Source organism: Triturus cristatus, chromosome 9 (assembly GCF_964204655.1).
Source record: "Triturus cristatus chromosome 9, aTriCri1.1, whole genome shotgun sequence".
Lineage (NCBI taxonomy): Eukaryota > Metazoa > Chordata > Amphibia > Caudata > Salamandridae > Triturus > Triturus cristatus.
This window is the reverse complement of record NC_140592.1, coordinates 1,148,086,106-1,148,103,124: the sequence shown is the minus strand read 5'-3', so window position 1 is coordinate 1,148,103,124 and position 17,019 is coordinate 1,148,086,106. Positions and strand designations below refer to the sequence as shown.

The 17,019-nt window shown below is 42.1% G+C and overlaps 1 protein-coding gene across 2 annotated transcripts in view; it reads left to right on the top strand.

Moving 5' to 3' along the window:
- Positions 1 to 17,019, top strand: part of TMEM87A (transmembrane protein 87A) — a 161,008-nt gene that overhangs the window by 46,877 nt on the left and 97,112 nt on the right. For both annotated transcript variants that reach the window (XM_085627094.1, XM_085627095.1), the window contains exons 8-9: positions 1,697 to 1,758; positions 13,764 to 13,947. In XM_085627094.1, the coding sequence (XP_085483220.1) occupies positions 1,697 to 1,758; positions 13,764 to 13,947 (246 nt within the window). The remainder of the gene's footprint in view (positions 1 to 1,696; positions 1,759 to 13,763; positions 13,948 to 17,019) is intronic.

The following is a 17,019-nucleotide window of genomic DNA, read 5'->3' as shown; positions in this document are numbered from 1 at the left end:
AGTAGGCTGCCCTTTTGTCATTGATTAGAGGCTTCCTCCTTAATATAAGGAGACAAACAGCACAGATCATTCTCATTGCCCTCACCTGGGCAATATGTCCTTGGTACTCACCTTAGTTTAAATTGAGCATGCCACCCCTTTGGCTTCTTCTGGCTTTGGGAAAACTTGTATACTTTGGGGCAGTTTTAGACCCTAATCTGTAGACCTGAAATCTGTATTCATGGAGAAGAACATATCATGTTTGATTCTTACTTATGCTGCCCGAGTTTTTAAATATAGTGCTGGTATCTAAATGTCAGATTTTGCCTTGCATGTATGTTAGGAGCCCCATGTATTGTACATTTACTTATCTGCTTGGGCTGTATAACTTGTTATTCATTTGCGACACCTGATGCATTCTTTTCATTACTATGCAACAATTACATTTATCATGTGATTTGATAGAATGCTTTTCGTTCATACATTCATGTGTTCATTTGAATAGATGGCACCTATGGAAAAAACATAATATCTTTAGGCTTTAACATGAGTGTTGGCAATGGAATTTCTCTAAATAAACAACAGCGAGAGTGTATAATAGCTGTTCACAGTCCTCTGTGTGAGAGAGAGAGAGAGAGAGAGAGAGAGAGATCAGGACTTCAGTGACATTCAAAATAGCAGAGCAGCATATCTCTAAGTTGAGCCACCCAAGGTCAGATGGGACTATTTGCCTCATAGCATTTTTCCAGTAGAGACACAACAATATATAGAACATATGAAATTCACGTTCGAACCTGTGTTGATTCTATCAAAATACTTTAATAACCATGTCAATTCCTTTGATGCTTATGAATTAGACTATGCATCTTTTATTTGTAATTGCTGTGATTATGGCATCACTAAGATTTTACGGATTTCTCAAATAATTTTGTTTAATTTAATTTGCACTAAAATTGGCTTTTAATAAGGGCTTGGAAAATAAGTGTGTGCATCTTGTAGCAAAGGTTTGCCACTAGAATTCACAAAAGCAATAAATTAATATGCCTGACAGAAGTTCTGTCCCACTACGTCTGACATGGTTAGAGAGGAAAGGATGATGCTGTTGTCATGTGTGGAAGGTAAGAGACCTTCTGCTTAAAGTATCGACACCTATATAGTCTGGAGAGTGGCCAGTCTTGGCTGAAGCCCTGTGATTTACTGTTTGACTAATAATTGGTTAAACTAATATTTAGAGTGAGTAAAGGTAGGTGGCAACACATATAGCTAGATGTATCTGCTGCCTCAGTGGTACTCATTAGAGAAATAGGCGATTGAAGCAACCACAATGATTTGACTGCTATCTGCAGTGCAGAATAAGAACCGTACAACAGGTCATATAGTCAGGCTTGGCACACATGTAATCAGTCAGGACAAATTTACACCTCATGAGCACTGATTTGGAGTACATTGATCTGCCCATGTGAACGTTGAAGGTTACTGTATGGTTATCAATATGCTGAGTATATTCTTGCAGAAGAACCAATGTTACAGATGCGTAACACTTTTATTCCGAGTTTGTAAAAAAGGTAATTTATGTATATAACCCACATCTCATTCAAAAATGGAATCCTAGATACTTAGACATGCAATCCTGATCACGGTTCACATCCTGATGACTGAATTTCATTGCACTTTTGTAGTGCCTGTACTAACCAGCTATTGTGTTTTGCATTTGTAGTGATTGTGGAAGTGAAGGGGCCTTATGACTACCTACCTCTTTCCGATTATCCCCTTATGATTGTAAGTAAAGCATCTTACATTTACAAACACAATTAAACAGTCTGCTAGTATATGCTTTTGTACTGTGATTTTAAAATAAAAAAAGACATTACACATTAATTTGCTATTGCCTTGGCAGTGTTAAGAGAGCTTGCATATGTTTAATGCTTAAATAATAAGTGATGTTAAGAGGGAACGTAATTCAAATAACATCTCACGCCTTAGATATGTATCTGTGTTGCAAATTCAAGTTGTGTGAAACAAAAGTCTCACACACCTGCTTTACGTGTCCATAGCCACTTCCAGTGAGCTCAGTTATCTCAAAATCCATATATTTTTTTCTGCCCTGGTCATCAGAGGAGGTAGATGGTGGCTGAAATTGGACTTTACGTCTAATCAAGATTGACACCCCTCTAGACTATGATGAGTAGGTAGAGACATATTGATAGTCCTTCCATTTGCTGGCATATGTGCCGAGTCTAGTAGCTGACAAGTGGGTCTCCTGGATCATAAAATAGTCAAGTATCAGTCTGGCTTTGCTGCAATCATTGACTCCCCTGGCATTCCATGTTAGCATGCATATTGTACTGGTCACCTGTACAGAATGCTTTGCAGTGTGCCAGATAGGCTCTCACCTGCCATCCAATGGCTGCCTACCACTTCTCTGCAGTTCTCCGCCATGCATATAACAATTTGCAAACTGTTGGCCTATTTAACAATTTACTTTGTCCCTTTACCACTACCCCCTTACACATAGAGTCCAAACATCTTTATGAACCCCAATTAGCAATCCCCAATTACAAAAAACATAATACCAAACACAAAATAAGTTGCAAACAATGGTAATTAACTTATGGCCTCAGGGTGTGGCTAGCATTATAAAGTGTTAGGGTTTAGAGCACACTGTAGGATCAATGGCCATTATTAAAAGTATACATAATTTGCAGTACAGTAAGCCATGCATGCCACGGGTTTACCCAGCCACAGTCCTATAGCGGCAGGCTATGTCACAGATGTGTCAATAACCTAGCGCTCACCAGCCCTGGATGCTAGGCTACGAGTTTGTGAAGAATCCTGCATGTCTGTGACAACCAATAGGATATTCACTGCAACCACCAAAGGTTCCCCAGGTATACGTTTTTATTTCACTTCACTGACCAGGAGATTATTCCGCCAAACCTACTGACGCTCTGTTCCCATCTCAAGCTCGGGTGTTGTTGAAAGAGTGTGCTTCACTTAGGTTTGCAAAGATATGAGGTTTCTTGTCTGTCAACAGTCTCAGTCTGGCTGATGGAATATGGCATATTGAATCCCCAGCTCGAGCAGGTTTATTTTGATTGGACTGACTAATCCTGTAACAATTGTGTAAAATCCTTGAATAATGAAAGTGAGTTTCTGTCGAATTTGGTGCTTTGTCTTTCACTCGTCAGTTGTAAGATTTTGTGCCAGTCTCAGTAGTTTAATAGTTTCATGATATTTGGACGTGGTGGTGTGCTTGACGGTAGCCTGGGCCAAATGAGCAATGGGTACACATTACTATGCAGAGCAAAGCAAACACAATAAGATGATGGACGGAGCGCTGAAACATTTCAGACACTCACCCCCCAGTCACTATTAGATCTGGGTTAAATCAATCATTGTTCTTTTGCTCACTTAACCACCCCAGTTCAGACACAGCCATATGCAAATCAGTCTTGACCCTGCTCCTCATGGGAAAAGTCCTGCTCGAACTGCCAAGCCAAGTCCTCCCTAAACCAGAAACAAGCATCTTGGGACCGGTTTCTGCATAACACCCCTCATCAGCCAGGCTAGTTTGAATCCAGTGGCAAAGTGAGCAAGAGACCCACGTCATGCCAAACTAAGACCCAGAGAGTGCACAGCCCAGGCCCTCACCGCCAACATGGGCCACAGTGCAGATCAGTAGGAGACGGGGTCTGGTCAGTGTCCAGACAAGGGGGGAGGAGCAGTCCCAGACTGAGGGAGTTAGGGGTCCTGCAACACTGTCCGAAAAGAGGGGAGTGGTCTCCTCGCTGCATGTGTTCCCGAATCCCCCCGAACTCATCACCTTTTCTCACTGCCGGACTGTCTGCCGGGCTACTGCTTCACTATAGGGCGGTCGTGGCATCCCAGAGTCTGCCTGCCTTCACATCTTCAGCTTCCGGCCACACCGCCCAGGAGCACCTCTCTTCTGGCCCAGCACTAGGACCTGTCATCTTAAGCAAGTCCCAGCCTTGTTCGGGCCTCAGTTTCCGCATGGCTGATTCCGCCTATGGCTGCTGGTCTTCCTCTGGCACACTTCTCGGGTCTCCCTGCCTGTCAAGAGCAGCAAAACTACTCAACCGGCTCAGCACAGAGTGTTGTGCTCAGGCATATAGTTTTTATTGGTGGATGGCTAGCTTATCAGGATGCATTTGGAGGATTATTTCCTTCCTTCACAGGAGGTCACTCATTCCCTCGGCGCCCTCTAGCACCCTGTTGCTTGGGGTCGAACTCTGGTATAAGCTGAAGGGATCTATAGGGTTGAACATGAAACATGTGCCATAACTCGCTTAGTTCAGAATTGTCAACATTAATTAAATTGTATTTGTTTGTTTCTGTTAAAAACTATAAAATATCTTTAGCATAAACCGAGTCACTTTCTAAAAATAAAAGCAGAGGTATAATTCAAAATATACAGTGCGTAAATTCATAGGGCAAAGTGCAACTTGTGGAGATATTCAAAATAACAAAACATTAATTTGGATCAATTTTATCCAATTTTAGAGGTACCTTACAAATGATCATATTATCCTTCTATTACTTCCCAACCTTTTTGTTTTGTGCAAAGCGAGAAATCTTTGCAACTATTCTTCTCTTATAACTAGGTAACTGTCACATAACCATGTGGGAACATATAAGGATGCTTACCCATTTATGGGAAGGAGGGTTATGTATTTTACCATTTAGATAGACTGCGAGTAAGCATGAACTTGAGTTTAAAATGTATCTACATTGATGCAGTTCAGTAATCTAACCCTGTGTCTGTGTTGTTTTATACATTTGGGACACTAGATTTCCCAATCAGTTTGGTTCCTTTCTCTGCTTGTTAAAGTCACTTTAATATATGTTACTATTTTATTTAAATTATCTAAGTCATGAAACCACAAAACATCCTGACAGCCTCTCTATAGACTGCAGTTCCCAAATTTCTCTGCAACCATGTTTCAAACCACCAAGGCACACACCGGTGTCCATCTTGACTGGTGGATCTTGGCATGGTGTGCACTACTGGCCCATGATTTATAGGCTCTTGGAGCTTTTGCAACACTGGTTCAAGGCATCCCAACACTCCTCTTGACTGCTAGATCTCTGCACAGGGCGTTTGCTTCTGACTCATAATTAATGGGATTAAGAGTCCATTTCTGGTCTTCAAATATCAGTATGTTCATGTTTTCAAAGCTCTAGTAAATGGGTTCTTTATTTCAGGAGCCTCCTTATGTACCTGGCCACTAGAACTTGCTTCCAAGTGGGAGCCGCACCAGAGCTCTACAGGGAGATGCTGCCACTTGGGAGCTTGCCATGCTTTGCCTCATTAGCTGTTTTATGTTTTTGGAAACTCAAAAACATTTCTTTTGCCAGTTCTGGTTCCTATGATCAGGATTTAGGCATGCCTATATCATTTTTTTTCTCCAATACTTAATTGCAGTGTCTCAAGTACTATAATTACCATTTTGAGCATGAGCCTTCCAGATTCTCCCATGCAGCTGATGTTGTGTAATACTGCTAGGCGACCTTCTCCAGTATGTCTGTGTTTGTATAGGAATGGCTTGAGGCCCTAGACTCCAACTTTCCTAAGTGTGGTCGGTCAGCCTCCAGGGTTGTTATTGCTCTGGGCCAAGGAGTTATATCACGGTGAGCACAATCTTCTTTCTTCCCTGTAAGCATCAGCCTTGCCTTATGTTCAATAAGGTTTACATGACTTATAAATATTTAAAAGGAAGGGTTAAGTCTGTCAATTGGAGTTAATTTTGACAGGTCGAATTTGCTGTTAAAACCTGCAAAGTCAGGCTACGGGTGGAAGTCGTCTTTACATTGCCACTGTAGTGGATGTGTTGTGCCGACTGGTCCTCAGGAGCGGGTTGATGATTGAGGGGTCCACCTCTTGATCTAACCAAGCCTGATTGCCGTAACGGCACAGGTCAGCGGAAGGATCAAGCGAGGGAAGGAAAGGAAGGGAACGCCAGGGAGGGAGATCTGTAAAGAGAAAGAACAGAACACACACCAATAAGGATCACCTCAAACATATGCAAGAACCAACACTTGTTTTCTGGACCTGTTATATCCCCTAGCCCCTATACCTGTAAAGGAAAATAACATCCATTCTTATCATGGCGATGGTGAATTAAAGTTGAGGGTTGGTTGAGAGGTGGGCGGACTTTGCTTGTGGTGGGGGTTTTTTTCTGTAGCAATGACAAATAAACAATGGTCAACCCCCACAACAGGATCCCTCTCTGGATAATGAGGCCCTACAGCATGAACCATCACATACCCTCCACTTGACTCCATCGTGCCTCACAGGGGTAGAGCGTAGCCCTCTACCACTCGTGATAACCCCTGTTAAGATAGAGCCATAGAATACACCAGTTAGACAATACGACACGGTATTGCATCAATCACTGTATGCCCCTTCAAGCATTCACCACACTCTCCCCTTCGTGTGCTATTGACACTGGTAGCGTAAAGTTATGTATATCATTTCATGCAAACAAGGTATGGCCCTGCGCAAATGAGCTTCCTTGTTCTGTGCTCTCCGGTCGCACTGGACCGTGCAATATTCCTATGGTCTTTTTCAGGCTATGCGCCCCCACCCCGCCGGCCGACAAAGCAGGCCGAACACATCCAAAGCGAGAGCCTCGCTCTCCCCGCCTGCCGATAAATGCAGGCCGATTAAATCCGCCAGGGTTCTTTCGCCAGCCTCCGTATGAGCACCCGCTCATACACGGAGTTCCAAAGACTGTTGGTGCAAGCACCCTTACCGTACTCAAGGTAACGGACCTGGAACAAGGATCGGATGAAGAAGACGTCTCCACGAACGAATTTCTGACATCGGGAGGCCAGGGACTTCCTGCTTTATGCGTCTGGGGCGCGTAGTCTCGCGAGACGCGCTAAGCCCCATGGGAGATGTAGTTCGGGCGGCGCGGTGAGCGAACAACGTTGTTTCGCTGCCGGCGCTCGCCAGGGGGGTCCTGACAGGATGGCACAATGAGTGCTGCAGTCCACTTCTGATATTGAACTAACATATCCTGGGTACTGCTTAGTGCCGTATACTAGGGTCTTACAGGTAGTTTAACTGGAAGACCAACATGTTTATCTATAGCTTCTCCATTATGAAATCTTTGTTATTATTTGGAATAGAATAGAAATATAATTCTTGGCATTGGCTATGTAAAACCAGGAACTAAGGGAAAAGTGGCCATCAAAAAATCAGTTATGCAAATAAGTTGCGCTTGGAGGCCTGACCTATCAGGGGTATCAGTGCTGTAGTCGGAATCTAAGCAGTAAAAGTGGCCAACAACTTGAACTAATCTCAATGACAGGCAAGTTCCTCATTCGAGCAGCATATCTGCTTTACATGTAATGGAATATACACTAGGTGTTGCCAAAATGAGCCTGTCAGATTTGTGATAACAAGCAGTGATGCCGGAAACTGTCTAACTAGCTATGAGTTATTTTGAATGGGCTAAACCAGCATGAGTAGCCTCGCCTTTCATAGTGAGCTGGTACAATTTAAACTTGGTTTGGGTGTTGGTTAAATAAAACCTGATTACAGGTTTCTTTTGAAGCAAGCTGTCCACTGGAGGCATCTGTTTGGTATAGAAAAGGTTAAAAATAGCCTAATTTATGTGAATATCTGAAATGACTTTCTGAAAGGAGAAACAATGTGTTCTTTACTAAACTTTATTATGATCCAGTACTGAATAAAATTCATATGAGAGCCAAAACCTTTCTTCTGCAAGAGACATTGAAGTTTAGACTTAAGTATATGTTCAACTAACATTGACAGTGCTATGTTATTCGAAGAAGAAGATGGTCCCCAAACAGTTTTTCTTCTTCTCCACAACGTAATTTTATTGTTGACAGCCAACATGTTTGGTGTCACGAGGATCAACAATAAAATACAATAATTGACAGCGTTAATGATGTCAACATTTCTAATGTTAAGTCAACTTATTTGAAAATAACTTTTAAAAACAAACAATAGTGCCATACTAAAATTACAGAGAATACTAAAAGGTCTTGGTCAGGCCATGTATTTTGAAAACAATTATGGTCAACATCCAGGGCACAACACAGCGCAATCATCCCGGCAATTCCTCAAACTGGATGTTTTAATAATATTATCCTTGCTTCTAGAAAAGTGAAAAAGATGGCAGGCATCAGCATTTGTTGTGGGAAATATATGGCGTCTACTGTACTAATGTCAATGCAAAGTATTTTGACAATAACTAGCCAAACAGTAAAAATGGGCGTATTGCCTCTTCAAGGCATGATACCTCTTGTTCTTCATAAACCATTTAAACTTCTCAACATTGTTGAGGTGACCATGACGCCCAGCTTTGCTCTACTCTGCATATGTAGAGGGTGGGAGGAAAGAGGGTGGTGGGGTCCATGAATTATCTGTAATCAAGGTCCTGTTTCAAATTCCTGTTGTGCTGTATTTTCTTGAATTACATTTAAAACACTTGAAGAACAATGTCCTGGAGGGAGTGCCACTCATCCTTTGTTTTTGATTATGAGATTTGGCTGTCTTGCTGAAGCTTTTCTATTACTTATATTGACAGTAAGCTGGAGTCAGACGGAGCCATTCATCAATGGAAGGGTGTGGTGTAGTATCATGTCTGTTTATAAATGAGATTCAGTCTGCTTAGAAGTCTCCTTTGTGGTTTCTCTGATGAGAGAGGGTGGTCCCGATACTATCACTGGTGTCACCAGTCCTCTACACCCTGTGCTGTTTTTGAATGAGGGCCTCCTTTGGCAGAGGTCCTGTTGTAACAAAATCGTAAAGAAAGCAGTTTGATCAGTCCATCAGTGGCCTTTTATTATTGAACTGGGCTCTGGATACTTGATCGCAAAGACTTCCCAGTGGTTGAAGAATTCTGCAAGAACTTAGTAGTTAAGTACTCACAGAGCTCTTCAAATGTTCACTTAGTTTATTGCATTTAGTATTTTGAAGATCTGGAAAGTGCATATCCACCATCAGTCGTGCTCATGTCAAAAGCAACGGGCAGATAAGCCGTGTGTTTTTCAAAACTAATTTGGATTTTGTGCCATGCTGCCTGACAGTGCACTGTCACAGTGTTGTTTGTTTTGACCATAAGGGGGGCACTAGGAAAGATGCTTACCACCCTGGACTATTCTTCTCTCGCTGATTGAGAGGAACAGCAAAACCTGTCTTCCTGGTGCTGAGCATTAGCCGTCATCCTTCTACTGTATTCTGGCACATAGGTGACCACCGATGTTCTTCAGGTGTAGGAAGCCTTTGTTTTCTTCTCACCACTACAGGGCCCCTGGTTAGAGGCTGTTATGCATAGTTGCACCCCCATTAATGTTGTCTTGCAGGTTTCTACCAAAAAACCTGCTAGAGACAAGCTGCACCCTCATCTTCTCAGGAAAAAGTAACAGTTTATGGACCCTTTTTCATGTACAAAAAGATGTTATGCGGCGATAATGATATTTTGACTGAACCTATGGACAAACAGGGGGATGCTTCCTACATGGTGTGAATCCACCAAATACAAGGGCACACATTGAGGGAAGGGAATGCGTAAGGGTCTCCTGACTGGTTACAGCAATTCAGGGGATGCAGTGGCTAATCTCAAGGGCTCTTTTCAGGATTTGGCCCTAAAACCTTTTCTACCATGGGACTAAGATTAGGGGACATAAACAACTAAAAAAGGCCCAATGGAAGTTCTAGTTCTTCAATATGCAAATCTGCTGTTCCCCCCTCTCCATTCCCAGTGGGATCCTCTCACTTAAAAAAGTCTTTACTGGCATGGCACCTATCAGTGAATCATTAGCAGTGGTCTAGCTTTGGGGCACAATTCAAACCAAATAAGAAGCAATGTGCAGAGACCTTTGGAATGCTAATAAGGCCTGTCTTCGGCTGTGCAGTCAATCTGACACAGGTTGCAGCCACCCCCCTGCCGAAACCCACAATAAGGGCGCGCAAGGAACGCTGCTATGAATATATATATATATATATATATATATATATATATATATATATACTATATATATATATATATATATATATACTATATACCTGGTCACATTTAAACAGCCACAGAGGGGGAGTAGTCCTGTCAATATCACCCAGTAATAACTGTCACCTTCCTCTGAAATTCATGCCTTATGAGCAAGTCTCTCTCATGTCACGAAAAAGGTCCCTTCAGCCTGCGGCATGCTGGAGCACAATAAACAGGCAACAATAGAACCAAAAATCTGTTCTCTGGCAAGTGGTGCCCTCTCAATGTATGGGATGCAACAGACCTTAACCAAATGGACCAGATCTAGATGACCTTGGCCATGGCAATTGCCAAACAACACAGCATGCTTATGGGGGGCTATGTCCGCACCACTCCTGAAAGATTGGAAAAGGGACATGGACTGGTGCATGATGGCTGAGAAAAAGCAGTTTACGAAAGCCGTGGCTGCCCCAGAAAATGGGAGCGGATGTGGGGTAAATGGATTATCTACAGAGGCAGTCTCCGTGTCGCCCTAATTGCGGTTACTGCTGAAGTCGCCACTCCCTGTGTGGCCCACTGGTGCCTGAGAGGCATAGGGTGAATTGGGTGCTGGCGAGTGTGACCAGTAAACCTACAATTATAGATTGTTACTTCTATTTGTACACATGATCCCCTCTGGTATATTTTGTCTCTTCACTGCTTGCTCTAAGCTTAATGAAAAGATGTTTAAAAAAAAAACAATGGATCCAAAGACATGACAAACAAAAACGCCTGGGGAACAGAAGATACAAATGAATATTCTCAAGAGTTCTCATTCCAGGATCTAAGCAGAAGATATGGTTATCCAAGGAAAACTGTGGTATATTTTGATAGCTTTCTTTGCTTTAATGTCCTGGCTTGTTAAGGACACAACCCGTTAGGGCAGGACTGCACATCACCAATTTAAGTTTGAATAATATTTGTTGACTATTTCAATGCATATTAACAGTGTATGAGGAGTGCTCTTATTTCATCTCTTGATTGCTGCCCAAAAATAGGATGTAAAAGTGAAGCACTAAGAGGTTTTTCTTCAGATATTTTAAACTATAGTAGGAAATGAAGTCTCTGCTGGATATGGGAAGTACAGAACCGTTTGGTAACAGGCACAGTTCAGAGGTTTTTACGTGTGTGTATGCAACGTAATGTGCACAAAAAGTGATCTATTGTTGGTAAATTTCAGATCCCAGTGGAAATTTCCGCTGTTAGATGAAATATACAAATGGGGACAGTTTCTTAGAATTGACTGGCAAATTGTTTTCTGACATGATTGTAGAGGTGGTGGCTGAGGGAATTTAGGGGCTTGAGGGATCATGATAAAGCTGTGTTTATGGGAGCTCAAGCTCTAACACGCCCAATGCACACATTCTAAATTATCTCCTGTGGATGCTTGGGCAATTGCCTTCCGGGGTGGAAAATAGTTTTTCACACCATTTTTCACAGGGTATGGGAAGGATGTTCTTAAATGATAACATTTGTCTCCATGGAAGGAAACAAAAATGCTATGGGAAATTTCTTCAATGTGTACTTTGAGAAAATGTATGTCAGGTGGACTGTCCACTGAAATGCTCATACTGGGCAGGGAGTGCATCTGGAGATTACTATTCATGCAAACTCCTCATACATTTTGTGAGACACCAGAAATGTGTAACAGTTTAAAACCACCCTTACCTCTTATGAAAATAAGTGTCTACGACATTACTTGAATGTGAATGCAGGAGAAACATTTTGGTTGCAAGATTCCTGGCCCTTCCAATTAAAGACGTTCAACTGCAATGGAGGCACGGATCATCAACTTCAAAGTGCAGGTTCTGCAGTTATAAAACTGAATCTTTAACCCATTTGCTCCTCTGTTGACTTAAAATTGGGCACGCTTCCTGTATCCTTTTGAAACCTCTGTTTTTATTACTTGGGGGCCAAACTTGCAAGGAGGCCTATCACTCTGTCTTACCTCTTCAGATACAACAGTCCTGGCTTGTTATGGGAAGTTTTTAAAAATTATGTTAAGTACATTTAAGAAAAGGACTTAAATGTGCTGTCTTAAATTACATTAGAATATCGGATCGATTTAAGGAGGCTATGATCTTAACATGGATCACTCGTCTTCTGTTCATGTTTTAAATCATATTAGAATAACATTGGCGCTGTAACGATGGAAGTCAGATGGCAGCAATAATAATGCTGGATCTGAGCACAGCTTTCAACATCGTGTCTCATAGCCTCCTATTAGATCGGACTGGGGACTGCGGTGTAGGGGGCTATGCTCTAAGGTGGCTGACCTCCTTTCTCCAGGACTGCTCTTTTCAAGTTGCTCAAAAGCCTTTCTCCTCTTATCCGCTGCCACTGCCACAGGGGGTGCCACAGGGGGCTCCTCGTTGAGCCCTACACTCTTCAGTCTATATATGTGCTACCTTGCAGAGATCATCGAGTGTGACCTTTGTGTCCTATGCCAATAATTCTCAGATGATTGTCACCTTATTCCAGGGGCCTCAGACTTAATGCCAATAAAAACGAGGTCCTCATTGTTGGTAATTCTTCCTCCATCTGGACACCAGCCTGGTGGCCTGATGTAATGGGCGCTGCTACAGCCCCTAAGGAAAAGGTCAAGAACTTGGAAGTTTGGTTCGATCCGAAACTGTCTTTTGAACATTAGATAGCTTGTGTTGCAGGGAAGTGCTTTAAAATCCTTAAAGTGTTAAGAAAAATCATGGACCTCCTCCCTGTAAGTGGTAGGAAAACCATTGTGCGGGCATTGGTGACTGCGCAGTTAGATTATTGCAATGTCCTTTACCTGGGAGAACTAAAGGGAGACTCAGAAGTTGCAGAGGGTACAAAATGCGGCCTTACACCTAGTGTTGTATTTACCTAGATGGGCACCCGCAAGTCCAGCCTTTGCCACCTTGCATTGGCTGCCACTCAGCGAAAGAATTCTGTTCAAAGCTATGGGCTTTTGCCATAGAACGTTCAATGGCAGGGGCCCACAATACTTTGCATCACTGGTGAAAGGCCACCATTCAAGCCTCAGTCTCAGGCCTTCAGGGACCAACATGGCAGTGGTTCCTCGGGTGAGCAAAGCCAGGATGGGCGGTTGCTTCCTTGGTTTTCTGGCGGTGAAGCTTTGGAACTCCCTGCCTCTTCAGCTGGGGATGGAACTTTCAGAAATAGTCTGTCGTAATAGGCTTAAAACTTGGCTGTATCAATTGGCTCTGGGACAGGGTCATGTCGGATATTCCTGGTGCTAGAATGCTCTCTGTTCTCGTACTGTTAATAGGTAGGACTGTTGGGTGGTTGGCTTTTGGGGCTTTCTATCTCCAGTGCGGGGACACGCCTTTGGGCGTAACCATGCGCTTTATAAATTAGGTCTAATATTAATAATAACTGATTGATTCATAGAGGCTGAAATCTTAAGATGGAAGACTTGTTTTTTATTTATATTCTGGGGCTTATACAGGTTCTTCACTGAGCCTCTTTTTAGCCTATTATGTGTGTTTTCTATTTGCTTTTATGATGATGGTCTGGATGTTTGCTCTGTTAATGATTTTAATTAATCAAACAATAAATTGCTTGACTGTGTAAATCCATAGAAATCCTATATCAAAGTCTATGATTCATAGATTTAAGGATTTGTGTGTTTATAGGACCCTATATGGTTTGGTGCTTTCAACTGTGATGTTGATTTTCTTTTTTGATTTTCTTTTCGTAAGTAGCATTTTCTTTTCTTACTCATCATACAGTTTCCCTCTCTTTCTTGTTCCTGCTCTTTAGTTTTTCATGGTGATGTGCATTGTATACACTTTGTTTGGTTTCGTCTGGTTGGTGTGGTCAGTCTGCTATTGGCGAAACCTGTTAAGGATCCAGTTCTGGATCGGTGCCGTCATCTTCCTAGGAATGCTGGAGAAGGCTGTCTTCTACGCAGAATTCCATAACATCCGCTACAAGGGAGAATCGGGTAGGTTCATATTGGTTATGTCCCTTGAGACACTAAAAACTGGAAATTCACAGCCTAACAATCCAAATCTGCCTGTACCACGTTTAATTCACTTTAATTCCTATTTCACCAAATGAAGCATATTTTATATTCTTTTAAGCTTGTGTACTTATAATACATTGGGTTCCTTCATTAAGAGAAACTTTAGGAAAGGAATGATCATAATGGAGAATATTGAGCTTGAGTAAGGGAGATGGAATAGAACCGGTTAAAGAACACTTTTATCTCTTGGCCCAGATGTCTTGGTGGTTTAATGGCACCAATTGCATTTTCATATATACAGGTGTTGAAGTCTGCAGATAAATACAATGCAGACACTATATGGTTTAACTGCAATTGGAGGCCCATTCAAAGTTTGCTGGGCAGAAAAACGTAGACTCCGATTTTCTCTCTGTCTTTTTATTGATTAATAGCATAATACAGAAGCCATAAAAAGAAATTCTTATTAAGTAATTATAATGGTGTTGCATACTAAATCAGAACCTCAAGAAAGACCTGCTTGATAATATAACACATCACTTTATTAACATTGTAAGTCGGCCTCCACGATCTATGGGGACATTGTTTTTAGAAAGCTTAGGAGGAGCCAAGAGAAAGGAGGGTGCACAGGCAAGAAAATATTTAAGTCAACATTCCGATCTCAACTTATTTTATGAATCATCTTCTAGCCCACAAATACCAGACTCTCCAAGAAACTTGCAAGGTGGACCTGGAAAGGCTGATATCTCTCTTGAAAAGGTTTAGTTTAGGAGGGCCACAATTTGCTGTGCTCACTGAAGCTGATGCATCAGCAATTGGAGAAACTGAAAATTCCTAGCAAAATAATGCCCTTCCCACCAAGTAGAGAAGTCCCTTAGAAGCCAAACTACTTCTACTTCGACACTGCCTTTCTGTGCCACACCTCCAATCATTCAATCAGATGTAAAGAAATGAATTATTGTGAGGAGTGTGAGGAGCTTGTGTCAAAACTGTGGGCCCTTTTACAATGTTTTGTTGATATACTGTCATCATTCCTCAGTGCTCACCTTTACCCCACTCATTTTTCGAAACAACATCTTGGATGTCGAGTTTTGTTGTGTTGCAGAACTTAAATTACTGAACAAACTCTTACCAAAAGAAAAATTCAAGATGGCCAGCTTGGATAAAATTCTGTGCATCTGTCAGATGAGGACTGAATATTCTCCCTCTTGGACTCATATTGCCTCATTCCAGTCTACTCACAATGCCAGTATTTGCCGTAGGTTTGCTGTCAAAGATGAAAATAACAGTTTACCACTTTGTCTTCCACCTCATACCAGCCCGAGTATGGTTGTCTGTCAGAGAGAGCCAATCTGCAGAAGACATGCACCCAACGTCATTCTCTGGGCTTCTCCTTGAATTGCAAAAATGTTGCCTTACTACAACATTCTAAAGTTTATTCATTTTTACCATTTTGGAAGTCCATGCAGGGAGAGTGTTTCACTGTCGGGGAGAATGATAGTCATCAAGCTTGCTTTGTCTTGCGCCAACACACTTGCATATGATACATTTTCTGTGGGTCTCTTTAAGGTCATGGCATCACGTGCAATTTTTGTCCTGCAGGTTACATTGATAATTCCCTCTCTCCCTTTCTGCAAGTCTCTATTGTCAGGTTGTCAGTTCTAAACAACCAGCTTCTGTGTGAGTCTTTTGACAAGCCTTGGCCTCTTGTGACTTTGTTAATGGACTCCTCCCTATCTGAATGCAGGGATGCGCCTGGCTTAACGTTATCAGCAATCACTGGGCTCCTGATCAGGCCAGTCTCCGCATTAATCTTCAGACATTGAGAGCAGTCAAGTTTACACTATTGGCATTCCTCTGACTAGGGCAAGGGTATACAGATGACAACACATCCGTGCACTGTCTGAACAACATGACCATAGTCGAGATAGTTCTTGGACTTATTGCACCACAGTGAAAGAAGGCCAGACATTAGACATATGGTCTTTGCACATTTGGTAGTGACAGGGTATGTCCTAATAGACACTCTGAGCCTTTGTGAGGTAGGCAGGACACAGACCAGGCAGCATGGTAGAGAATATCTTGACTTGTATTGTTCTTGTACACAGGAGTATAGCTTTTAAGAAAGGTGTGATATTCTCTAAGCATTTTAGACCAGATATTCTGTTGGCATGGTCTTTACCGAATATATTTTATGTCAAGGACAAGAAGGTGCCATTATATGTCTGTCTCTGTAATACTGCTACTGCCAGCAGCAATTAACAACAGCAGTAGAGAGGCATTGTAATATCATAGCTTGCAAAAATGTCTGTCAACTAAGAATCCTGTCTCCTCAACTTTTGATTTTTACTCAAGGCATAATTATTTCTGGGTATTTCAAAATTAATGTATGCCACCTGATGCCCTCTTTACACTCCTTCTCTTTGAGTCACTTGTCTCAATCGTAATAATATCCTTCCAACCTTCTTTAAACTCTTAAATTTAAATAATTATTTTTATCCTTATTATTTCCTTTCCATGCTCTTTCTCTCTTTTCTACCATCATGCTTCCTTTGGGACATGAGCTTCTCCTCAATCAGCCACATTGCTTACATTCACATAACGCTCCTCGCACTGCCTGTCGGACACTTCATGGTCAAATACTCCATAATCCACTCTTGCACCCCCCCACCAACCTTCACCTTCCTTTGACACTGCTCTGCGTGTGCCTCTACATCAGCTCAAACATCTATACTTTGGAAGACGTGCTCCTCTAGCTACAGTTACACCACTTAATGCTTATCTCCCGCCTTGCTGATGTCACTTAAATGTGGCAGGCTTCATAGGCATATCAGCACCACTCTCGTCCAATTAAAATAGACCTCTCCCTAATCTAGTGCCTTAGTGGTCTAATTTCTCCTGTCCCTTACTTACAAGAGCCAACCAACACTCTGCCGCTACGACAAACAGCTAATTGTCAACCAACTCAACTACTACCTACTGACTCAGTTTCTCCATTACACCAAGCCTATAAAAAAGGAGAATTAGAGGGTAAAAGAAACCTGGAAGGCAGTG